This window comes from Chiloscyllium plagiosum, chromosome 26, assembly GCF_004010195.1.
Source record: "Chiloscyllium plagiosum isolate BGI_BamShark_2017 chromosome 26, ASM401019v2, whole genome shotgun sequence".
Lineage (NCBI taxonomy): Eukaryota > Metazoa > Chordata > Chondrichthyes > Orectolobiformes > Hemiscylliidae > Chiloscyllium > Chiloscyllium plagiosum.
The window spans coordinates 31,531,802-31,557,711 of NC_057735.1; the positions used below are offsets into that span (position 1 = coordinate 31,531,802).

Here is a 25,910-nt window from a genome sequence, read left to right on the forward strand (position 1 = left end):
TCAAGAAAGTAGTTCAGTTTCTATAATAGATGCCTGATCTTCAATGGAGGTTTTATACCCAGGCAGTCAGAAGAATATCTGCAGTTGCAAACAAATAGAACAGTGATATCACCATGAAGGAGAAGGGGAGAAATGCTGAATGAGATAGCTCAAAGTACAGTAGTTGAGAGCACAATGTTTATTTTAACATATATAAACAACCAGGATTGGGAACCTCACAAAATAGTCCTATTTACAACATATGCCAAGTCAGAAAAGTCGGTGAAATCAGAAGAGGCAGCTTAGGATTTCTGGGGGTCTGTGGATAGGTGAAGCTCTGCACAGACTGGAGTCAAGGCCCATAGGTGCGAGCATGAACTGGCTTGGAAGGACTATTTCTGAACTGCTTATTTTTCCATTTTCTAATTTATTCTTATGATCCATCCTGCTGGGCTTCCTATTTCTTTATTTTTCTATATTTTTTCGGGAGAACTTGTACTGAAGACTCTGTATATAGCTTTTTATATCTTAAGGTGGTGTGGTAAACTTTTCACTGTACTCATTTGAGTACAGGTGACAATAAAACTAACTCAATATTAACCCTGAAAATTTAGATTTTATTTTGGAAATCATGCATGCTTATCTGGTAACAAGGCATAATTATGTGTGTGTTCGTGTGTCTGTGTGTGTGTTTTATAAATCACTTTCAGTTCCCTCTGAGATATCTGTAAGACAAACTGGAAAAAGTGACAGCTTCCAGACTAGTAAAATGAATGGATATTTATTGAGAATATGTGAGATTTTAGAGAAGAATATATGTCAGGAAAGTTATAGGTACTAATTATTATTATATAGCTCAACATAAAACATATCAATATTGCTATGAAATTGGACATCATTGGGTTCCGACTGCAATTTAGAGCATGCATTGTGCATACTTTCATTCATTCATTTATCTGGGGATTGACATAATAAAACTGCACATTCGTACTGCCCAGTTTTTAGCCTTACTACTTAACATGCACTTTTTAATCTAAACTTCTCTAATGAAGCCCACTTCCTGCTCTTATCTCCATGCCTACTAAAATGTGGATCATGTTATAACACAAACAAAACCAGAAATTGCTAGAGCAACTCAGCAGATCTAGCAGCATCTGTGGAGCGAAAACAGAGTTAACTTTAAGTTGTGTGATCCTTCTTCATGTTTTGTCAATGAATTGGAACCCCAGGCAAAACTGCTGTGCTGCAGATACAGGGAGACTCTATCATATTCTGAGTGCTGCCAATCCATTAAAAAAGGAAGTGCGTCAAAGGAATTTCAATTGACTGACAAACCTAAGAATCTTAATGTCAATGCTATCAGTGACCACCACTCCCAAGGGCGTCAACAGCCCACTAGAAGTGTTTTTTTTAAAAGCTTCATCTTTTTGGACTCTTATTACTAATCTGTGTGATTGTTGTATTGTCAACTCTTCTCATTTTGAGTAATGAGCAAACTCAATCTATGTTAATCACTGACATTCCTTTCTCTAGTTCTTTTTCCATACTTCTTGCCAATCGGCATTGTCAAAGAGTTGTGTCCCTTCATACAAGAAGTTCCTTCATGTTGGTTTCTTCTCAATGAGGGTTTCCATGCATTTACATCTATGCTGCATTCCATGAGGGAAACCTGCAAGGAGTCCTTGAAATGCTTCTTTTGTTCAAGTGATTTCTTTGAGCTGGGCAATGAAGATTTGCTTTGGCAGTCAGAACTCAGGCATCCTAAGCATGTCGCCTGCTCAGCAGAAATGATTTTGGATGATATTGGCCTCAATGCTGGTGCTACTGGCTGCTTCAACCAATCTGATGGTAGTTTGATGATCCTTCCAGTTGATGTGGGAGAATCCCTCTCAAACAATGTTGATGGTACTTCGAGAGTCTTAAGGTGTGGTCTATACATAATCCAAATTCAGAGCTATATAGAAGACTATATACACCAGGATAATTGTGTCAGCATAGATATCATGGTCTTCAAACACTCATCCTTAGGCGTCCAAAGGTGGTGCTTGCTGAGTGAATGTGATGTTGGATCACTGCATTGATGTCAGCCTTAGATGAGAGGTGGCTCTCAAACTGGGATGATCAATGGGTGTGCTATATCCTCATGAGAGTGAGAGTGAGAGAGAAAGAGACACACCTTTGTTCTCACTTACATTTTCCATTTTCCTTCTCTTGTCCTCAATTTTTTCCTGAACTTGCCAAAAATTGTAGGCTTTTACAACCCTTCTGTTCTCCTTGAACTGTCCTTTTCCATTTGAGAGGGATATCTTGCAGACTGCCAATAATTCCCAAATAAATATCTAATTTCCTGAAATTCTCTCCTTTCCTCTGCTTTGCTTTCCTTTATTGCCCTTTTGCCTTTTCTGGGAATTCACTTTCTTCTTTGCTGGTGTTGAAATTCCAATCCCAATCTTCACTGTTCCAATTTTAATTTGTCTGTTTCTCCGGCTTCAGTTTCCACCTCTAGATTTTTACCAAGAATTTTGCAAAATATCTGTTTTGTTGGCTTGAGTGAACAGTGCTTATCTATAACTTATCATTCTTCTAGCATCAACACCTTTAAACTTTTCAAACTTTACACTGTCCTGCTCTATTGGCATCAAATGTGGACCTTTCAGTAGACAGTATTAATATCAAAGGCCAAGAAAGCCTTTTTGCTGAATTTTCTTTAAACAATGTTTGAATGAACAATTTATTTCCCACTTTAATTCTGCCATTTGCCTGTGGGAATGTACTGGCTGAACCTCCAAACTTGGTTTTGATTAGGTGAGGAGGAGTGAATTGGCTCCCTGATTTTTGACACTATTGGTAATGGAAAAAACTTATTTTTTAAGCACAAGCTATACAACACTTAATTTAAAATATAGCGTGAGTTAAATTTAAGGAACTGATCGTAAGGTTTGCAAGTGAAAGAAAGAGTTTCTTTTTGCTTAACCTCAAGAAAGATAATAAAACAGGGAAAGACATCAAATACACACAAAAACACAGATGCAAAGTTTACAAGAGAGCTTACGGTACAAGAGGAGATTGTGAATGTTCAGACAAAAAAACTCTTCAGGGTGCTTGAGGTGTTAGATTTTAACCTGAGACTATAGTCGTTCAATGAATGCTTACAACTTCAGCAGCGTCAAAATACAGAAACATCCTTGAGTTTTTGGTGAATAGATGTTTTGGTGAATAGATGTGGCCAGGTTATCACTATTTCAGGCCCACATTTCCTTTATAAACCATATTCATCGATTTTATCTGGTTGTAAAATCAGACAATGAAAGTTGAAAATTGAAAACCCACTTTCACTACTATTGTGGCAACAGTGATAATAAACCTTCATACATAATTTATAAAACTCCTGAAGCTTTATCACATGCTAATGAAAGGATACTTATACTATACATGGTTTATGAATGTAAGGTTGTCACAACTGATTGTCAATTGATGAATGTGGAAAATATTCACCCAGACCCTGGCAAAACTAAGTCAGAAGTCACAGCACCAGATTACAGTCCAACAGCTTTATTTGAAATCACAAGCTTTCAAAGCATTGCTCCTTCATCAGGTGAAGTGAAGGGAAGCACACAGGTACAGAATTTATAGGCAGAGAGTTCATCGCAAGATAATTCCAGGTAATTAAGAGTGTCAAAAGATAGTAGAAATAGTGTAAGTAGAGTGGACAGGCTGAATAATAAGTCTCTGCAGTTGATCAGAAGTGTCAAATGGCGTGAGTAAAGTTTCATCAGCTGAATAGCAAGTGAAGGGATGGCCTATAATCTGATTAACTAAGACAGAGAGATAATTGTAAAAAATCAAAAATAAGATAGTGCTAGAGACTTTGTCTGATGAAGGAGCAGTACTCTGAAAGCTTGTGATTTCAAATAAATCTATTGGACGATAACCCTGGGTGTCATGTGACTTCTGACTTTGTCCACTCCGGTCCAACATTAGCACCTCCATATCCTGGCAAAATTAAAGTATTGTTGCTTTTAAGTTATTTTAATGTATGGAAATATCATGTGAACTTGTCTAACAGCTACTTTTGTCAAAGACATGTCAATAAAGAAAAAATGCCAAACGTGGGAGAACTATTTACTTCTGCGTTATAATTTGAAAGAATATCACTGACATAATCTAATTGTTCCGTCTCATCCTGTTAACTGAATATCAGATATTTCAATCATTTGATCACCTGTGCTTCCCAACCATTGGCTGTGCATTTTAAGCCAGTTGAGTGGCAAGAATATATTTCCTTGCTGCTTGCTGTGTTCTTCCAGCCTCCTGCCTGGCTACTTTGGATTCCAGCAGCTGCAGTTTTTTTGTCTTTAATAGGTTAGTTGGCTAGTGCACAGAATGTGAAGAATTTCAGTTCCATCCTATCTGTTCTGAGTTAGCAGATTCCAGATGTGACAGTGGCTGGCCTCTTACAATTGGTATAAGTGTCATAATGTTCGTAGGAAGGAAAGAGTGAAGAAATAGTAGCCATACTTAATTGTTATGGTGGTGCTGGAAAAGCACAGCAGGTCAGGCAGCAGGAAAATCCTGGTCCTTGGATGCTGCCTGACCTGCTGTGCTTTTCTAGCACCACTCTAATCTTGACTCTGATCTCCAGGATCTGCAGTCCTCACTTTCGCCATCCTTAATTGTTCCCCACTCACTGGCTGCTCAATAAGAGTGCATGTGTTGATTTTAAGATGGGATAGCATTGGGCTCCAACATGACATGCTTTCATTGCAGAACAGCCTGTTGTCATCAGTATGTGAAACATTAGGCCTGATGGTACTAATGGAAGCATAACCCAGGATGAACCATCAGAAGGAAAGGGACAGGAAAATTATAAAGGCATTAAAACAAACAGAATCATTTCACGTTTTGTGTATCACTACTGTAAGAAGTTTTGTTCCTTTAAAATATACTCTCAGCATTTCAAATCTACTGAGGCCGAAACAAATGCAATATTTCATTAGTGGAAGAACTGAAATATTCACTTGAACCTGCTCAGCTCAAACAATCACTGGGCTCTTAATTATGATAAATGTATTGGCATCCTTTGATCTTTATCTTACATTGCCATCTAAATTTGTTTTATTTTAAATGGAAAATTGGAAGTGGTCTTCAAATACTAAAAAAAAGTGAAGTGCACACAAAATAATAATGCTGACAAACTAAAATCCCAGCTAAAGCTTCTTTATGAAATTCCCTGAAACAGCAAAGAAACTCAGCAAGCTTGAAGAAAAGGTAACTTCTGCATTTACTATTAGACAATTCAGCTCTTTCCATGAACAGGTGGCAGAAGATTTAAACACTCCATCAACAATAAAATTAATCATATTGAAACATTTTTTGGTTCATTGAAATAATGATAATGATCCATTCCGATATCATCAGTCAAGAGTTCCTTTGGAGCACACTCATTGCCACCAGTTATGTTCATGTTTTGATGTGCTTTTAGGTTGAACACAAATCACCTATGCTAAGTTTTATTTATATTCAAATATAGGTGGGCAGAGAATTGATGTGTCTACTAAAAGAAATAATCAAATTGAATTGTACTTTTGCCTTTTACCACAACCTTTTCCTGAAATTATGTTCTCTCATAAATATAACAATTAATAGCAGCTAAATGATTCCAGGGCACTAATTCACTTCAAGGTTTTACATTACATCATAATCGCAGTAAAAATGTTTATATCAGTTACTTTCCTTAGAAAGCTAAATTACATTCTTGATGCCACTCCAAAGTATCGCTTGTATAATACATTGTTAAATTTATAAGGTAGCGTAAATCAGATTAGATTTACAGCATGGAAACAGGCCCTTTAGCCTAAGAAGTCCATGCCTATCCTCCATAATGTAGCCCACTCAGACCCATTCCTCAATCTTATATTTACCCCTGACTAATGCATCTAACACTATGGGCAATTTAGCATGGCCAATTCACCTGACCTGCACATCTTTGAATTGTAGGAGGAAACCAGAGCAAACCCACGCAGACATGGGGAGACTGTGCAAACTCCACACAGACAGTTGCCTGAGGCAGGAATCGAACCTGGGTCACTAGCACTGTGAGGTCGCAGTGCTAATCACTGAGCCACTGTGCCACCCTAAATCAATTGCATATCTGCTGTTATGCTGATAAGAACTGTCACTGACTTGTATGATATTCACTTTAATGTAAGTTCAATAATGCCTCTGTTAACATAATGAATTAAACGATTAAATATGAAAATATTAAACCGTGATATGATCATTTTTCTGCTGTACAAATTTAAGGCAGCCATTACAAGTTTATCAATTTGAAATGCCATTGTAGATACATAACCTTGAAGTAATAACCAATGGGGAATTACTTTATAAAGGATTTATTCCGTATGTGACATAGGACCTATTGATTCTTGAACTACTTAGATCTATAGAGAGATGGAAATTTATTTTCAAGAAACATTTAACAGTTTCTGTTCTTGATGAGTAGTCATAAAGCTTAAATCTTTAACATTTATGAGTGAGTGGGATTATACACACTTGGAACTAAGGATAATAAGAGCTATCAAGTGAGACAAAGGACAAATTGAGTTTAGAAAGGTACAGGATCATTACAGTATAAAGTATGAAGTATTGATCTTGTGTCATAGAAATTAGGCATTTGGCAAGAAATACCATCATTGTAATGTGTGTTTTTTTTATAATTATAGAGTTCAATTAGGTTGTAGGTCTATTTACAGTTAATATAATTGCGAAAATCAGTGCTTCAATAGGATTATGTGAGTTGATTTTATCTCTCCTCACATAAATTTATAATAACTGTCCGAGAAGTCCTCTTAGCGGGGATGATGAATAGATTTATAAAACCAGTCTGGCTTATATAGGGTTACGAAGTATAGTACTATGATTGACATTAGCTTTATGATCTATTCTCAAGGATAGAAGCTATTAAATATTTCTTGAAATAACCATTTCCCTCATCCTATGGAGCTAAGCAGTTCAATTGCTGCTTTATTCCTACACAGTGAATGGATACTGGAGTTATTCATTCAAGATTGACAATCAAATACATGTATAACCAGGAACTAAACCATACTCACAGTACTCGTAGATTTGGGAGCTGTTGGCAGAGACCCCTGGGAAGTGAGGTTATTCCAGCTTGAGTTAGGGTCCTGTCCAGAAGCAGAAAATTTATGCCATTATTTGGAGTTAGGCATGCGAGAAGTTCCTCAGTACATGACCTTTATTTTTACTGACAGAACTGACAATGTAATGGATAATTTGTGATGAATGAATGCCATCAAAAGAAAAGAGCAATAATTGCAGCAAAATAGTCCCTGCTGTTCATTCAGAATCTAAGTTTGATAAACATAAATTTGCTACCCACAGTATTTCCAGGCTAGTTGTTCCTTTAAGGTCCGGGAATTCTTTTATTTCAATTGCTCCATTTAGTGACCTGGAATTGACAGCAAAACTCTGTTACTTTCTTCATGCATTACTTAAAAGAAAAAAATCTGATAATTTGTAATTATTGCACCATAACATTTAAAATAGATAATTGTACAGTTCTTTTGGGGTGTTTGAATAAGCTTAATTTATTTTCCCAATTGCAATTGCTATATAAAGATCATATAGCCAATTTGATGCTCATAAAATTATTAATTGTAGTTTATAATTTTAATATTTGCTGTTTGTATTTCCTAATTTGGATTTCTTTGGCCATATTATTTTTTTCATGAGTTATTTGTAATCACAGAGTTAACATATGTCTTATACCCTATTCACACCTCAGTATTGTTTTCCAATTCACATCATTTATATTCCATGCTCTATACCAGATGTAACTTTGTACACAATTGCAAGCACACAAAATTGTTATGCTTGCAACTTTATAGGAACTTGTTTTTCCCAAATGTTTGAAGAAGATTCCATCTGAATTCTCAGATGAAAGAAAAATATCCCTGATACAATCAGAAGAGAGCAAGGCAATTCTCATGTTCTAATCAACATTTATCCCTCATGCAACATGTATAAAACAGATTCAGGATCATTTATTTCATTGCAGTTTTGAAAATTTTTATATGAAATTTTATTGTCCATTTCCTGATAGTTGTTTCATTTTAAAGGTACTTAATTAATTGGAAAGTACTTTGCAGTTGTTCTAAGGTCTTGAAAGATGTTGTATGAATGCCTGTTCCTCCTCCCCACTTTCTTTATGAGCCAATGCAGTGATAATTTCCATTTGTTGTTATACTTTTAATGCAGCACGGCATCTGAAAGCAGTATTGCATAAACGAGACACTATTATAAATTGAGTACAAATCAACTTAGCGTGAAAACACTTTGGAAACTTCATTGCTTTATAGACTTCCTTCGAAATAGTTCAAAAGTCCAACCATCTTGACCACTTTAAATAATCCAGGGATTTTGTTGCACATCAATATGCTCTGCAAATTAATAGGCATCTCTTCAAATGCATTTGCAGTTTCTATACCTTTTATATCATTATGAAAATAAACCGTTGGGCACTACAAATTAAATTGAGCAAGTACCTCAAACACGCAAAGCTTTAAGACGTACTGTTACAATAATTATTTCATGCTTTGTTTACTTCTTGCATATTATTTGACATTAGATAGGATTTGGAGATGCCGGTGTTGGACTGGGGTGTACAAAGTTAAAAATCACATAACACCAGGTTATAGTCCAACAGGTTTAATTGGAAGCACTAGCTTTTGGAGCGCTACTCCTTCATCAGGTACTTCACAACTACCTGATGAAGGAGCTGAGCTCTGAAAGCTAGTGTTTCCAATTAAACCTGTTGGACTATAACCTGGTGTTATGTGATTTTTGACATTATATATACATATATCTCTATTTGTAACCACAAAGTTATTATCCCAAGGATCTCTACGCTGAATTTCAAAAGTCCTGTGTGAATGTACAGAGACAAAGGGTGAGATTTTAATTAATTCAAAAGCCATCAAAATGCACAGAATTAAAATCAGGCCCAGTGAGTCATCCTTTTCTTCATCTGAGTTTGATTTTGTGCAGCTTTTGGGGACTGAGAAAAGCTAAATTCATTATCTAAGGCGAACAATTTCCAGCGGCAAACACCCCAAGGACTTAGATTCATTACCTTCTGATTGGGAGTCAAGCATTCAATTACATAAGCTACTGGGCCAGCTTTTTGAACTTTTGAAATTGAACATGTGGCTCAGCTCATACTTACAAGGTGTGAAGCTTTGGCAGATACTGAAAGGCTGATTTCCCCACAAACTGGATCGGATTATCATAAAAATGACTAAAAAGGAAATAAATTGTTTAGATAAGTTTTTATACTACATCCATCGGTGTCAAAGCTCACATCTGCTTTACTGATGTGAAGATAGTGTAAAATCAGTTTGAGTAACAAAATGTACAAGAGTCGCCTGTACTATTAACTCAAACCAGCCGGACAGTCGACATGAGCCCATATGTTTTACTGTAGCTGCTTGAAAAGATGATGGGGGAAGAGTTTTCTTTAACTAATAATAACATTTGAGAATCGGTCTAGGAAATAGACTAAATGGCAACAATATGCCGGTCATTAGCGAACGATTTGTAAGTCTTTCCTGTTGCCAGAATGAAGACATATTCATGTGAAGTCAAGAGATTTAAAGATAAAATAGTTAAACAGTTAAGAAAGGCAATAGTTAAAGAGTTAACTAAGACATCTGGCCCACCTAGAATTACTGCATAGTTAATATGTAATTTTAATAATAAGCTGACTTATTTATATTAAATAGCTAAGCAAATAGCATTGCTCATGTAATAGTATAATTGTTAGGTTCTGCAAATAAAAATAAATAAAAGATTTTTTTGAAAGTGTGTGATTAAATCTGCACCTGCACTTGTACCATTGCAAATAATGAATATGTTAATTATTAATCAAGATACTTATCTCTTATGTAAGTAGCAGCTTTTAAGGTGCAAAAGCGTTTTTAAACAGTCACAAATTAAATGTATTGTCCAACAAAATTACTTTTTGGAACTAAGGTATACTTGTAGATATTTATATGCATGTGAAAAGAAATAGAAAGAAAGAGGAGTATTTTCTGCCTATATAGTTCACACTCTGACAAGCATCACAGCTCTAGGTCAGGTCTCATGCAGCTCTACTTTTGAAAAACCCAATCAAAATAAATGCAGCTATTCTAGATACAGTTAGTCTTCAACATCAGTGATGTGGGCAGACTCTGGAAGCAAACTAACTCAAATACTGATTTTCATTAGAGCATAAAAATTGATTTTAATTTGGTTTTATCAATCTCCTCACCCTTCATTCTAATCCAAAGGCAGTTTTAAATTTTGTTTGAGGGATAAAGCATCAAGGCTCCGGTTACTTTTTAGTACCTCAGTCAAACTGCAATTTTTCAGATATGAATGTTAACAGCAAGCTTTGACAGGGCTGTTTGACCATATTTATCACAATCAAATCAAATCCTCTCTTAAAGACTATCCTCAACCATTTCTACTCCTCATCAGATCAGTGATCCTTAATAATAGTTGTCAATTTTACATTTACCTAACCTGGATATATTTATACCTTGTTCTGGGTGATGCCCCAGATGAGTTCCACCACATAAGTACGGTATAGATTTTGCCTATTCAGAGTTAATACTTTGAAACATTGAATTAAAAGGCAATCTAGGCATTTTTTAATGATTTCACTTCTTCCAAGGGATTCTTTGGCATGGTAATACTTGATTCCCCAGCAAATTTTCATAGTGCCACATTTTCCTTTCTTGGAAACTATTGAATATTTTCAGCAATATTCAGGGCAATTGAACTTCATTGATAAACAATAATAATCAAGGCTAAGTTTGACTGCTTAGCATTGTCAAAGATATACCAAACACACACATTGAAAGAGAGTAAAGTAACAAGGGATATATAAGATGACAGCAATTAATCTTACATTGTTTGAAGCAGAGGATTTCCAACAAAAGCCTTTTCTGGAATTGCTTTGATATTGTTGTTATGGAAGCCCCTACAACACACATCAAAAATCATCCAGTTAGTTAAAACAGTCAAGTTCAATGTGAAAGTTATTACAATACATTCCAATTGTTGCTTTCCTTTTAAAAGAAGAGCTTTAAATTTTGACATATTTTCCTGAATTTGCAATTCTTTTCCAAGAGTCTAATTCATTTCCTATAAACAGAAACTTGGATTTAATATGTTTCAAAACACAGTACATTCAATTAATTACTTGGAATGAAGTGACTGTTGTTGTTTACAGCAAGACCTCACAAATAGCTATAACATGATTTATCAATTAACCTCTTTTTGGTGGGATTGGTTGTTGGAGGAATTTTGGACTGGGTATCAAAAAAAAACTTGGATTCTTTGAATCATGCCTTGGTAAATTAACCACCCTGAACTACTGGGATAGGGAAGCAGAACCTTTTTCATGTCTGTTCTCAATGATGGCACCCTCAATAGTCCAAAATTCCCCCAGGGCCTGCCTAAAACAGTCTGGTGCCAAGGTTGAACCCACTGTTTTTTGACCCCAGAAAATTGTTACCAAGCTGTTAATCGCTTTTGTCAATGATAGATTTTGTAGAAAAGATTTTGATTTATATGAATACATATTCTCTAAAAAAATGAAGCATTAAAGCTACCTGCCTTCAATATGTAAATCTATTCTTTATAAATGGATTTACAGCTTAAGTTAATACACATAACATACTGAGGAAATCTTTTTGTACTTCTTTTCAATTATTAGGTTTAATCAGGATTTTAAAAAAAGAGAGATGGAGAAACAGACAGTGCAAGCTAAAGAATTGAACATTGTTTCGTGTTGTGAAGCATCTTTTGAAATACTGTCATTTTATCTAGCAGTCATTTCCACAGCTCCAACTGAACCTTATTGCGATTTAAGATAGATTAGGTTACAAATGCCATCTTTAACCTCTTTGAGGTAACAGCCTCAAATTCAGCAAGTGTTCTCTGCTACTTTATACAATGCATGGTCACTGTGGTTGGAATTGGAACTTGCATACTTTCAAAACACTTTTTTTGGAAAATGTACAAGCTGTCTTGCTGTTTTCAGGAATATTACGCAGACCAGATGTATGTTCTCTTCCATGGTACAACTACTGATGGCTTTCACAATGAATTCTATATATAACTGTTTTCTTTTTTGTTAATAAGGTGATACTCACAGTTCTTGAAGCTTACTTAGAGTTCTGATAGCAACAGGAAATTCTTCCAGGTCATTATAATTCAAGTCTCTGGTAAAATTAACAAAAGAAAAATGTTATTAGTAACATTTTGTTAGGTGTCATCGTTGCATTTTATGAACTTTTTTGAACTGATATAACAGAACAGCAGTGATGTGTACTATTGAATAGTGTACTGCCAATTCAGTTGTGCAACATGCCCTAATTGTTATGCAGGAGACATCACACAGGGTAGCATGATGATAAAGCAGGTAAGACACATTGTCTTTACAGCACCATAAGTCACCCCCAAAATTGTGCGTCATCTCATTGTTTCAACTAATTTATTCAATTTTTTATGGAATATAAATTTTTGTAGATAATACATTATTTTCAACATTAAACATTACAGTGTCACCATTTTATAATCCCAAGGTTATGAAACTCAAGATTTCCTCTGTTATAACACTTTCTGACAACAAATTTAAAGTTAATATGATATGAAGCAATATTATTAGCCTTTTGTATAAAAATTCTCCCTGTACCATGTTACAAAAGCCTCAATGCATTTAAATTAAACGATCAGAATTAAAATAACAATAAAAATAGGACTTGCATATACATTGTTAGTAATGTCAGATTGTATAGTTGTAACCTTTTTGACTAGAACTCAGCAAGGTAATTATCAAATGTAAATGGGGAATGATAATCGACTAGAACTAAAGTTCTTTGTGCATTGAACCCCAGAGAATTGACAGAATCTTTTCAACATGGAGTTTTAAAAGGTGGCTTGATTTTGCAGAAACATGTCAATAGTTACCATTTTGCAACAAAACAGCACAACAAAGACATGAAATAATGTTTACGGAGAAAGAACATTTTAGGAATTAATTGTGCTACTGCAAATTTTATTAAAATAAACTCCCAATTAATAAAACATTATTTTACTAGAATTATTCAAATTTTTTGTTCAATCAAGATTTTCAAAAGCATTTGAAAAAATAGCAACTAATAAGACTGTGCAATTGTTTAAATGCATTTATCTATAATTCACCATTTTCTTCCTACTCTCTAATGCTCCCCTGCTTCACCAGCATTGATTCTTCCCTTGTTTCATGAAGGCATTAACTCATGCTAGGATATTATTGATCGAATGCCCTGTGCTCTCCAATTTCTAATTTCAATATCTACTTCTCCTGTGCATGTCTTGGCATTAAGCTCCAATATGGGTGCTGGGGAGTTTGTGGAGAATCAGCCAAAAACCCTGCAAGGCCTTATTTGAATATTGCTGGGCTGACTCCTGCTGGCAACCTGTGACATTCAAAAGTGCACTAACATTGCATTCTACCCAATGCAAGAAGGCCATATTGATTGTGCCAAGTTGGGGCACAGTCTGTTGATCAGAGCTGGAAGCTGGGTGTTGATCCAGTTTATAAATTAGAATTAGAGGATAACAAAGTTCTCTGGCTTTAGGGGTAGGTTGTGAGTAATCTTGCTTAAAATCAAAGCCTGAGCATCATGAATTATTTCATCAGAGCCCAGTCATGTACTTCTTATTATTTGCACATGGTTACTGAGTTGGGAAATCGAGAAAGAAACTACGTGTGCACTTTTCTGACATTTTACAGGAAATGTGGGGGCAAGTGTGTTAGGTGTCAATTAGGTTGCCATCCCCATTGATGAGAATGTTCGCTCAATTGTATCCCAACTAGCCCATTGAGCGCTGGCAGGTGAACTTGGTTGGGTTTCTTGGTGTAGGCAGAGGCCTGGACAATGGCATCCTGGGTCGTCAGAACAAAAAACAAAGAACAAAGAAAATTTACAGCCCAGGAACAGGTCCTTCAGCTCTCTAAGCCTGAGCCAATCCAAATCCAATGTCTAAACCTGTTGCCCAATTCCTAAACATCTGTATCCCTCTGCTCCCTACCTACTCATGCATCTGTCCAGATGCATCTTAAATGAATCAACCGTGCCTGCCTCTACTACCTCTGCTGGCAACGTGTTCCAGGCACCTACCACCCTCTGTGTAAAGTACTTGCTGTGTGTATCCCCTTTAAATTTTTCACCTCTCACCTTGAAAGCGTGACCTCTCGTTATTGAATCCTTCACCCTGGGAAAAAGCTTATCTCTCTACCCTGTCTATACCCTTCATGATTTTGTAGACCACAATCAGGGCCCCCTCAATCTCCTTTTTCCTAATGAAAACAATCCTAACCTACTCAACCTCTCTTCATAGCTAGCACCTTCCATATCAGGCAATATCCTTGTAAACCTTCTCTGCACCCTCTCCAAAGTGTGCACATCCTTTTGGTAATGTGGCGACCAGAACTGTACACAGTATTCTAAATGTGGCCGAACCAATGTCTTGTACAATTTTAACATGACCTCGTCCGATGAAAGCAAGCATACCATGTGCCTTCTTGACCACTCTATCCACCTGTGCAGCAACCTTCAGGGTACAATGGACCTGCGCTCCCGGATCTCTCTGCCCATCAACTTTTCCCTAAGCTCTTCCATTTACTGTATGATTTGCTCTAGAATTAGGCTTCCCAAAATGTATCACCTCACATTTGCCTGGATTGAACTCCATCTGCTACTGCTCTGCCAGTCTATCTATATTCACCTGTATTCTCTGACAGTCCCTTATTCTTTCTGCTACTCCACCAATCTTCGTGCCATCTGCAAACTTGCTCATCATACCAACAGTGCCTTCTTCCAGATCATTTATGTATATCACAAACAAAAGTGGTCCCAGCACTGATCCCTGTTGAACACCACTGGTTACCTTTCTCCATTTCGAGAAACTCACTTCAACTACTACTCTCTGTCTCCTGTTGCTCAACCAGTTCTTTATCCACCTAGCTACAACACGCTGCACACTATGTGACTTCACTTTCTCCATTAGTTTACCATGGGTTTACCATCAACAGCCGGCAATTTCTGGATCCTAAAGATTGGTGGTTGAGGCCTACTCATTAGGGGATCCAGTGGTGAGAAGATAAGTAACATTTATACTCTTCTTGTGGGGTGATTGTCGCACAGAGAGGTTGCTCAAGGGGATTGAAGACAAGTGCAGGAGACCATTAGAGGGAAATCTCGCCCTTGGAGCCTCATTTTTAACCAGACATATCTTCTAAACTATGAAAAAGGAAATATAATATGGGAAATCTCTTTAATCATGTCCTGATATGTCAACTATGCAACAGCAATGATCATTCCACAATTTTCCCTGATGTATTGCCAACACTTGTGGGTTACTTACGAGCCCTCCCTGTAGTGTGTTGAAAGTTTTCAAATGAATTTCAGACTCATTGCATTAATTCTCACACTAATTTACTCAACGATCCTGCCGCCGCCACCTTCTGAGGCAGAGAATACTGACAGAATAAAACCTTCTCTCTGCCCAAAAAGTGTGAGGCCTAATTTAGAAGCAATGCCTTCTAAATTTAAACTCATTCACAAGGGGAAACATCCATTCCACATCCACCCTGTCAAATCCATCTTGGATCCTATGCAGTTTAATAATTCACCCTCTTCTTTCGGAATTCCAGCCTGCCCAGCCTCTCTTATAGACAATGCATTCTTTCCAGATAGCAACTTAGTAAACCTCCTTTAAACTGCCTTCAATGCATTTTGATCTTTCCTTTAAAAGGAGACCAAAACTGCACAAAGTATTCCGAATGTGGTCTCACCAGTGCCCTCTATAACTGCAGTATTAACATCCTTTACTTTTGTGTCAGTTTTTCTTGTGATAAAGGGTAACATCCAATTCAGCCCACTTGATTATCTGTACCTGCATATAAACATTTTGTGATTCATGCCCTAGATTATCCATATCCCTCTGCACATCAGAATTCCCCAGACCTTCTCCATTTAAGTAATACTATGCTCTTTTATTTTTCCTGTCAAAGTTATCAACTTTATAGATTTCCACATTGTCTGCCAGATTTTTGCCCATTCACTCAACCGCTCATGTAATTCTTTATATCTTCCTCACAACACATTTTCCTAGTTGCCTTGGTTCCCCTTGTGAATTTTGCTGCTATGCCTTTTTTCCCTTCATCTGAGCCATTGTGTAAATTGAGGATGTCCAAACACAGCCCTGCAGGACTATAGGCTGGGGCTACTTTTCCTGGAGCGTTGGAGGTTGAGGGGTGACCTTATAGAGATTTATAAAATCATGAGGGGCATGGATAGGATAAACTGATAAGGTCTTTTCCCTGGGGTGGGGGAGTCCAGAACTACAGGGCATAGGTTTAGTGTGAGAGGGGAAAAATATAATAGGGAAATAAGGGGCAACTTTTTCACGCAGAGGGTGGTGCATTATGGAATGAGCTGCCAGAGGAAGTGGTGGAGGCTGGTACAATTACAGCATTTAAAAGACATCTGAATGGATGTATGAATAGGAAGGGTTTGGAAGAATATAAGCCAAGTGCTGGCAAATGGGACTAGTTTAGGTTAGGATATCTGGTCGGCATAGGCGAGTCGGACGGAAGGATCTGTTTCCACGCTGTACCTCTCTATGACTCTATGACTGTACTTGTTACATCCTGCCAATCAAAGACCCCACTATGCGTGCTTTTTACTTCCAGCTGCCAGCCAGTCATCTATCCATACTAATGTGTTACCTTGTGCACTACAGAGTTTTTATATTCCATAATAGACTTTGACAAATTATCATATCAAATGCCTTCTGAAAATTCAATTACAATAAGTCTACAGGCTCTCCTTTATCCACACATGTTATTACTTCAAAGAACTTGAGTGAATTTTTTAAACATGATTCTTTTTGACAAAATAATGCTGACTCTTCCTCATTTTAATTATGTTCCTCTCTCCCTCCTACCTCCTGATTTAATAACTATTATTGGAATGAATTTTGATTCCTCAATAATGAAAACAAAAGCAGAGTATTTATTTATTTTGTTTGTCATTTATTTGCCATTAACTCACCATTCTCATTCTCTGGAGGATAAACATTCACTTTTTTTTCCTTTTAAAACCTGTAGAAAGTCTTGTTTTCTGTTTTTACATGTCTAACTAGCTTTCTCTTGTGCTCTAATTTCTTCCTCTTGTTTGACCTATTTATCATTCTCAACCAATCATCTCAGCTGCCACTCACATTTGCATACCTTTCCTCTCCCTTGCAACTGAATGTAAAATTCAATAATATTGTTGTTGCTGCTACCCAGAGATGTCTTTTTTTTAAAAATGAGATCATTAATTATTCTTGTCAAACTACACAATGTCAAGTCTGATATAACCTGCTCTCTGGTCAAATCTAGAACATGTTGCTCTAAGAGATTATTTCAAATGCATTCTATGAACTCTTCATCCAGGCTGCTTTTGCCAATCTGATTACAATTATAGCCGTCCCCTTATCACAAGCATCCAATATTTGTCCTACCTATAACCTGGGCATTTCTCCTTTGATGCTCAGAACAATCTTCAAATGTAGGCTCTTAATCTCTGTTACTATTGATCTAACGGCTTATAATTGCTTGTACCAAAACTCACAGGATGTGCTCTAAGGATTTCGCATGGGAAATGATAAGCATATTGAACAGGATATGTGATAAGATATTTGTTCAGTTAAACAACTTTCTGTAATGGTAGAGTATCCAACAATTGAATGCTGCTCTCTTCTCATTTTGTTTTACATAAAACAATACTCTCCTCGCTGCAAATGTTCTAAAGACACAATAACATTTATTTTTAGCATGGAACACAAACTAATGTCAAAATAGCGATTTACAAACCAGAAGGAAAATGTGGAATTTAACAATATCTCTGTAAAGATTAGAAAATTTCCAAGTATTGTGTTGGCTGGCAAAAGTAGATTTTCAATGTCAGTGATGTAATTTACAATTCAGCCACCCAAATAGTTTCTAGTTGATTCATTTCAAATTTCTAAGTTACTTGTATATAGATTTGTGTTAACCAGCTAATCAATGACTTCCAATTAATGGTTTAATATATCAAGCAATTCTATAAGCACATCAGCAAACTGAGATCCGATGTAGTTAGCCGATGGACTAGCCAGGCTTTCAGTCTTATAAAAAATGGGCAGCAGAATTCTGGATAGTCTTAATACATTGACATGGGAGTTTGGAGTGGAGTGGAAAATGTTTGAACATTTGGGTATTTCAGAAAACTCTTTCTCAGAGATGTCTGGTATTCTAGTTGTGCAATGGAATGATGGTCTTCAATTCCTGTAGATATGCAAAATAACCAATACTGGATGAGTTTTAAATACATCATACACTTTCACAACTAGACATATATCTATAAAGGGAATCCATCCAGTCCTTAAAGATGTAGTGGGTTTGCTAGATATCAGATGGGAGACATTGTTGCATTCTCCTGTGCATGGAGTTGCACAATAACGGTGGGTTTAAACAGTTATTTGTTTGTATAGAACTTCAATATTGCTGAAATAACAATGCATCTGTCAAAACTTTTTGCCTTGCCCTCATCAAGACAATTTGCAAGAAAATCAATTCAAATGGAAATTCAACATTCATACTGGATGAGAGGCTGGGCTACAGTTTTCAATGTACAGTGCCCATAATTACACTCATCTTCCTAGTGTTTATCTCACAAGGTTTTGACTTCTGAGTGTCTTAATGCATTTATATGATGAAATGTGACACCACTGCAAACATTTCATTATCAGACCGAAATTGTTTAACTCTCAGGTGTGATATTATTCTGATGACAGCAGAGTGCATGTTTTTAATAGTATGCCTCAAGTTACATATATTTTCCCTGGACTATCAAATTTAATAATTAAACAGCCTTTCAGGCTATCAAGAAAGAGACAAAAGTTGACGCTACCCTTGGGCTACGCATATTGATTTTTACCTGCAATGGCTTTAAATAGCTAGCTTTCTCTTGGAGTAAAAATGCTTGCAGAACAATTTATATCTCTGGGTAAATTAGCTGAAGTTTACAATAGTGAGAATGATGGTGCAAGCACTACACTGGTGCATTGTTTTCAATGAATCCATTATTTCATTGTTTTAAATCCTAATCATTCAGATATGTAATTATCGGCCATAATCACTGAAACATCAAAGCTTTTATTTAAAAATCAGTACTCTAAACTTTTTTTAATCTCTTAGTGGTGCAGTATTTGCCATAGATAGAGTCGTACACATTGGACAACAGATGCTTTTAACAACATTTTGTCGTATTTGCCAAATTCACTACTAGTATGATAATCCTATTGCAACAGAGGTGAGTCATAGTTGAAAGTTAGTGCCAGTTACTTTGAATTCTTTATTGTACATATTTAGTGACTCTGGTCATACAAAGTCTAAGGTGTGATTTATATCTGAATTTATAGAGCCATGTACAAAGTTACAATATATAGCTTGGTATTCATTAAAAGCAGGGTTAACTCTTAAATAATTTAACTCCACAGAAATGTCAGTCTGTTAAAGATAACAGACAAAACAAATGGTGAATTGATAATGATTTGATAGGTATTTCACACTATTTATACGCCTATGTGTACATTTAAGCCAATAAGATAGTTTTTTAACTACCTCAGCCAAATGGGAATGTGATCGCAGCACTCGAAAAATTACAATTCAATTTACCACCTATTTTTCACTGCCACTATTTCATCATGGATCTTCAAAACAGTGGCTCAGCACTCACATTCAAAGAGGGATTACAAGGAAACATAGGACAACGGTATAATTTTCAGGTAGCTATAAGCAAGAGCCCCGCCTGTGCATTTCCCATTGGCACTAATGAATAGAATAGTCTATCGGGAGAATAGTACTTTTCATTTGGAATAATGCATCTCTTAATGCCACAGAAATCTATCTGCTTGCTGACAGCCCTCTGTTCTCCCACTCTATATGATTGCCTGACAATCCCCCCACCATAAATCCTTACTTTTGGTTCAGCCCTCTTTCACAGCTGCCAGGTTCTGTCTCGCTCATCACCACAATAAGTACAAGTTCTGCTCCACCAACCTGCCCTGCATACTCAAACAAGAGCTAACCATAAAAATGACTTGAGGCCCTTGGTGAGATCATCACAGCACCCATAATCACACTACCCACCAATGCCCAGATTTAAAATTGGCAAGGAATTGTTTTAAAACAATTCTTCCTCACAGTTCTGACCTGCTGGTACATGAACACGGGAATTTTCCAAAATGTCACAAATGTACCAAGAGTCCGGATAATGAATATTTGCAGACTATTTGACTGAAGGTGAATGTTATAGTTCAGACTATTTTGAAATCACCCGATAAAACAATGTCAAGCAGACACACTTTTGGTGGGTCTTTTGATAGTGATGTGAAGGCAGAAATTTTGCCTGATTTGTTTCTGCACCTTCCCAAGGATATGGTGGAAAATTTAGCTACGAGAGGAAACCACACCCATTCCCCATCAGCACCACCACCACCATCTTCAACCCATGACAACAACATGAGGTCCTGAAATGGTTTTAATTGAATAATTAAGAGCTTTAATTGGCCTCACAATAACTGAGATATTCAGTATCTCAGTTTTAAATAGGATGAGTCATGAACACAACAGGCCCTCCATCCCATGACTTATGTCCAATTAAATGGATATCCACCTAATTCCTAGCCTGCCCCCAGGTGTGGGAAGTGGTATCAAATGCCAAATGTTAGCTCTGGGGAAAACGCACTGCAAAGGCTTAGGAAGAGTCTGAAAAGGTCTTTTAACGTAATCTATGGAGCTGTCCAGGAAAGGTGTCAATCTTATGTGGAACATGTGCCAGCATCCTTGGATTCCCATGGGAACAACTGTTCTTACAGCTGTACTGCTGTAGATTCTTGACATGCTTGGCATAAAATTTGGACAACAATGAAGGACCCACACACTTCAGGGATATCCATTCTCCCATGCCTGGGCAAAAGAGGGCACTCAAATTAAGGATATACATTTCAAGTACTATAGAGTTCATTCTCCTCAGATCCATTCCTCATTTCTTTACAAGGACAGTAGAAGTTATTTAGGAAGCATCAAGTACAGCAGCTACTAATATTGTCTCCAGGCCAGCACTTTATACCCTCACTCAACTGGTGCATCATTTGACCAATATGTTAAAATCAATCTGCTAATTTTATTAGGGAATCAAACTAGCGTAGCAAATTAGGAGTGAGACATGACATGCAAGTGTAACACAAGGGGAAAGCGCTTTTATACACAGACTAGTCATAGAGAGGGAGACAAACATTACTTTACGGCATCTTCAGATTGGGCCAGGCATTTATCATGTTTTTTGAGGAACCGAGTTGCTAGTTTCTATAAATTGCAGCAAGAATCCCATGTACCTCAGCCACTGCCAGAACATATCAATAAATGTGAAAGACATGTGAAGTCAAGCCAAATAACTCACTGCCAACATGCATTTTGAAATTTTCAGCTAGTAGGTGAAGGGTTTATCCCTCAATTATCGGGCTCTGACTGTTATGCACTATTACTGTGCTAATGTAATTGCTTTTGACTACAAACTAATGCAAAACTTGGGACTCCAATAAATTCTTAAGCTGGGATATACGAGATTCCTTTTTGCAGAACTCATCTGACATCACCCAGAACTTAAAACTAAATGCACTGTACCAAGTCATGTCTTAAAAATGACTCAATGATGTAGTAGACTTCTTCAAACATTTTTTAAAATTTTGAGACAGATGTAAAACAAGAATGCAACTTCACAAGATGCAGCTTTTTAAAACTGCCATGATGTAGAGCTCTACAATTGCTGCCAAGGTCAGAAACATTTTCTTCGATCATGACAGAGTTGAGTTATCCATATAAAGGTTTTCTCACGTGGTAACTTGGACATTTTCAAAAGATGTGACATTCTTAAGAACAGTTGTGTCTGCTGGCTTTACTGGAAAGGATTAAGATCTGTATAATAACAGCAGTCTTTAATAGGCTAGAGTTTTTGATGACAGAACCATTATTTAGTAGTCATTGAGAGGACCAGGCAATTTAAGAACTTTTGTAATCATCCTCACCAAATCTCACAGTTACCCAAGTCCCTAGTACATAAAGGGCTTTCACAGTCATTAATGCTTCCTTTGCAGTCTGTTCTTTATTTTTCACCCTTAATCAGCAATTATTGAGTGCTCCTGTAGTTTGTTTCCATCTTTTAATTTTATAACAGTATTTTAATCAAGGGTTCTGTGCTTATAATTATAGATGATTACAAATGATGGTGCCAGAATCCTACCTTACTTCTCAACAAGAAGGAGTGAGTTTATTTTCATATTTGAACTGCTTCTATTTTTGCTTTTCCAAAGATATGTTTTTTTCCCCCTAGGTATGAAAGAAACATGCTGCAGCTCTGTATTTCCGTTTCAAAGTATTTGTGCACAATTCATCTACCCAGCCTATTACAAAATGTTTAGAACACTGGTTATATCTGAGATTTTAAAATTCATTTTCCATTCTCCTACAAGTAATTTTCCACATATTTGGGCTAACTATCCATTGTAACTACTGGCACATCAACAGCTGAAACATATCCACATACCTTTGATCATCATGAAGAAAAATGGCAAGGCATTAAACGTATTGTAATTTATCATCTGCTTTTTTTGTTGTTGACGTTATTGTGCTAAAAGTCGTGCCAGATCTAGTACATAACATCAATGGGTTTTTTTTATAAATTTAATTGTGGATTAAGAAAGGCAACAGTGAAAGATCTAAAATCATATAGGAATTCTGGTCAAAGACTCGTTTGGAATTTGACATGTTCTAAGGTCTGTAAACCATCAAGTAAGTACTTGATTTATTTAATATAAGAAAAGCATGCTTAGATCATTGCATGAAAACATTGCTTGCTTTGCCAAAAAGATACTGACTTATTAAGTATGCAAAGATAAGTTTCTCAGTAAAGGGAAAATTACCTGACTGCATATTCAGCTTGTCACCCAGAAAATGACACTGGAAGTTTTGGCTTGATTTTGCCACCTTTAATTGAGATGGTGGTAGATACCATCAGAGATAAGCTTTACAAGTAAAGTCTCTAAGATTTAAGTTATATGGGATGAGGTTGTTAGTGATGGTACTCCTTGAGCAGGTGTGGCCATGGAGTACCTGAACAAGAGGGTCTCCCCAACACACATTGGCAGAAAAGCTGTCAAGTTTTATTCTCTGTCCCACATGGTGTGCTGTTCCCTCATCACTGGTAGAATACCAGTGGTTGAGGGAGTCCTTAAGAGATCATTAGTTGGCCACTTAAAAGTCTCAGTTGGCCCCTGGGCAATAAGGTCATTTTGACTTAATTTCTGGGAGGTAACAGTCAGTCCGAATTTGACTTTTCTTCCTAATTCTATGCATAGCACAGCTCTCAGCCCATGTCCTGGCAGTGGTTTGTGGGGGCAGATTTACATTGCACCTATTGTGTGCAAACACTTGCATCCAATCGCAAGAAGGAGATGGATACCCACCAGCAACTGTTCAGAGAAAGGTGATCGGGGTGACTCCAGGCTTCAAGCAACTAACATGCAAAAATTCAAGCAACTAAATTTCTCTATGCTGAAGAAAAACAGAGTTTGCAGGGAGACCTATGTGATACAGATCTTCAAAATTTAGAAAAAAGTACTAATCAATTTAAGTTTGGGCAATGAGCTCTATGTTCGGGAATAGCAGTGCAAAGTACACTTGATCTCCCTGGAGAATCAAGGTGAGAATTACTGTTCCCTGGCACCAGAATGCACCATGGAACAGATTAATGAAAAGAACCATAAGGAGAGGTGGCAGCCTGATGGCTTTATTACGGGTAGTCAATCCAGAGAGTCAGGCAATGTTCTGGGAACCTTGATTTGATGGTAGATGGTGGAATTTGAATTCAATAAAATCGGGGATTTTGAGTCTAATGATGACTATGAATCCATTGTCAATTTTTGGAAAAAAACCATCTGGTTCATTTATGTCCTTTATGGAAGGAAACTGCCATCCTTACCTGATCTTGCCTCCATGTGACTCCAGACTTACAGCAATGTGGGCAACTCTTAAATGCCCTTTGAGCAATTAAGGAATGGGCAATAAATGCTGGCCTAGTCAGTGACACCCTCATCTCATGAATGAATAACTAAAAAACTAGGACAAATAGGCTTGAAACAGAACAGCACAGAATAAAAGCTGTGACATTGGGTTAGATCTGGTCACAGAGATAGACGAAGGAGCATTTGTAATTGACTACAATGATTTTCAATTCAATGCCTTAAGATGGGAGGTCAATGGAGGTCACCAAGAACAAATAATTGGAACCTATGGAGGAATCTAAGAAACATATAAAATCGAAACAGGCCATTTGGCCCAATCAGCTCGAGTTGATGCTTACCCTCTATGTGAGCAAATAAGTCTAATCAGACTTACCCACCCTGTTCCTTTTGCCTGTATCTCTCAAACTGTTTTTTTTTGGCCCACCAACCTAATATAATCATGAATGTTTGATAAGTTTCTGCCTCAACCACTATACATAGAAATGAACTCCCCATGATGCCTAATGGAGGATGGGGTTTTATTGCAGGATAGGTTGCAAATTTTATTCTGTTTGAAGTTTCAGTGAAGAGGAACAGGAGATTCAGGGTCCTAGAAATTTTGTGTAAAGCTTTGTTGATGGGGAAGATATGGGAGTTGAATCAAATTTGAAATAAAAAAAAGATTCAAAATACATGCTGTCTGCTTTGACACAAATAAGTAAAGCTGGAAATATGCCGCAGGTCAATCAACAGTTGTGAAAAATATTTTTGCTTTCCACATACTCAAAGCCTATTTGGCTTTGAAGTTTCAGTGGAGAGGAACAGGAAATAAACCATAATTGTGGCTTACTTCTTGAAATTCCTGATGTATTACATCCTTTAAGTAATATGTTGTAAATTGACCAGTTATTGCAATCCAAAGACATCTGAATAAAATGGAGGCTGTATGTAAGGAAGGCATTGATGGTCATAAAACAACTAGTTGGTGATAGAACAAAGGTTATTTTTATTGCAGTATCCTTAGAGGTTAATTTTATGAGGGGATAGACAATCTATGTTCACTTGAAGCTATGTGGCTACAAGGTTTTGAACACAGTACAGTGATTGGTGTCAGCATGCCCATTGTGGCATTCACGAGTTCCAGAAGCGGAGCAAGTCTTGGAGACCCATGCAACCAGGAAGAAAATTAGAGGGACTGCTGCAGACAACCCCTACCCCCACCCATCCCCCTCCTGACCTCGATCCTTAGTAGCAAAGGAGAATTAGATCATGGAATGTGAAGAGGTTTAGGTGAGGAGCAGGTAATCAATGTGATGATTGATCACAAATTCCGGAACAGGGGAAGGGAGATCCATCCCTAGAACGAAGGAAGGTCTGGCCTGGAGCAGGGCAAAATAGGGTCAGCTATGGAGCAGTGGAAAAGGAGAGAGGGTGAAGAGTTGGAAATGGGAGTTGCATCCTGATGATGAAGGCGTGTTGGGGTCAGTGAAGTCTGGCTTTGTATTTAATAGAGATGGAAATGTGTTGCTGGAAAAGCGCAGCAGGTCAGGCAGCATCTAGGGAACAGGAGAATCGACGTTTCGGGCATTAGCCCTTCTTCAGGAATGAGGAAAGTTGGTCCAGCAGGCTAAGATAGGGAGGAGGGACTTGGGGGACCTGCTGGACCAACTTTCCCCATTCCTGAAGAAGGGCTAATGCCCGAAACGTCGATTCTCCTGTTCCCT

At 37.1% G+C, this 25,910-nt stretch overlaps 1 protein-coding gene across 7 annotated transcripts in view; it reads right to left on the reverse strand.

Moving 5' to 3' along the window:
- LOC122563226 (leucine-rich repeat-containing G-protein coupled receptor 6) overlaps positions 1–25,910 on the reverse strand; it is a 255,999-nt gene that overhangs the window by 19,623 nt on the left and 210,466 nt on the right. For all 7 annotated transcript variants that reach the window (XM_043716816.1, XM_043716819.1, XM_043716817.1 and 4 more), the window contains 5 exons: positions 12,201–12,269; positions 10,952–11,023; positions 9,224–9,295; positions 7,379–7,447; positions 7,092–7,163 (listed from right to left, as the gene is read on the reverse strand). In XM_043716816.1, the coding sequence (XP_043572751.1) occupies positions 7,092–7,163; positions 7,379–7,447; positions 9,224–9,295; positions 10,952–11,023; positions 12,201–12,269 (354 nt within the window). The remainder of the gene's footprint in view (positions 1–7,091; positions 7,164–7,378; positions 7,448–9,223; positions 9,296–10,951; positions 11,024–12,200; positions 12,270–25,910) is intronic.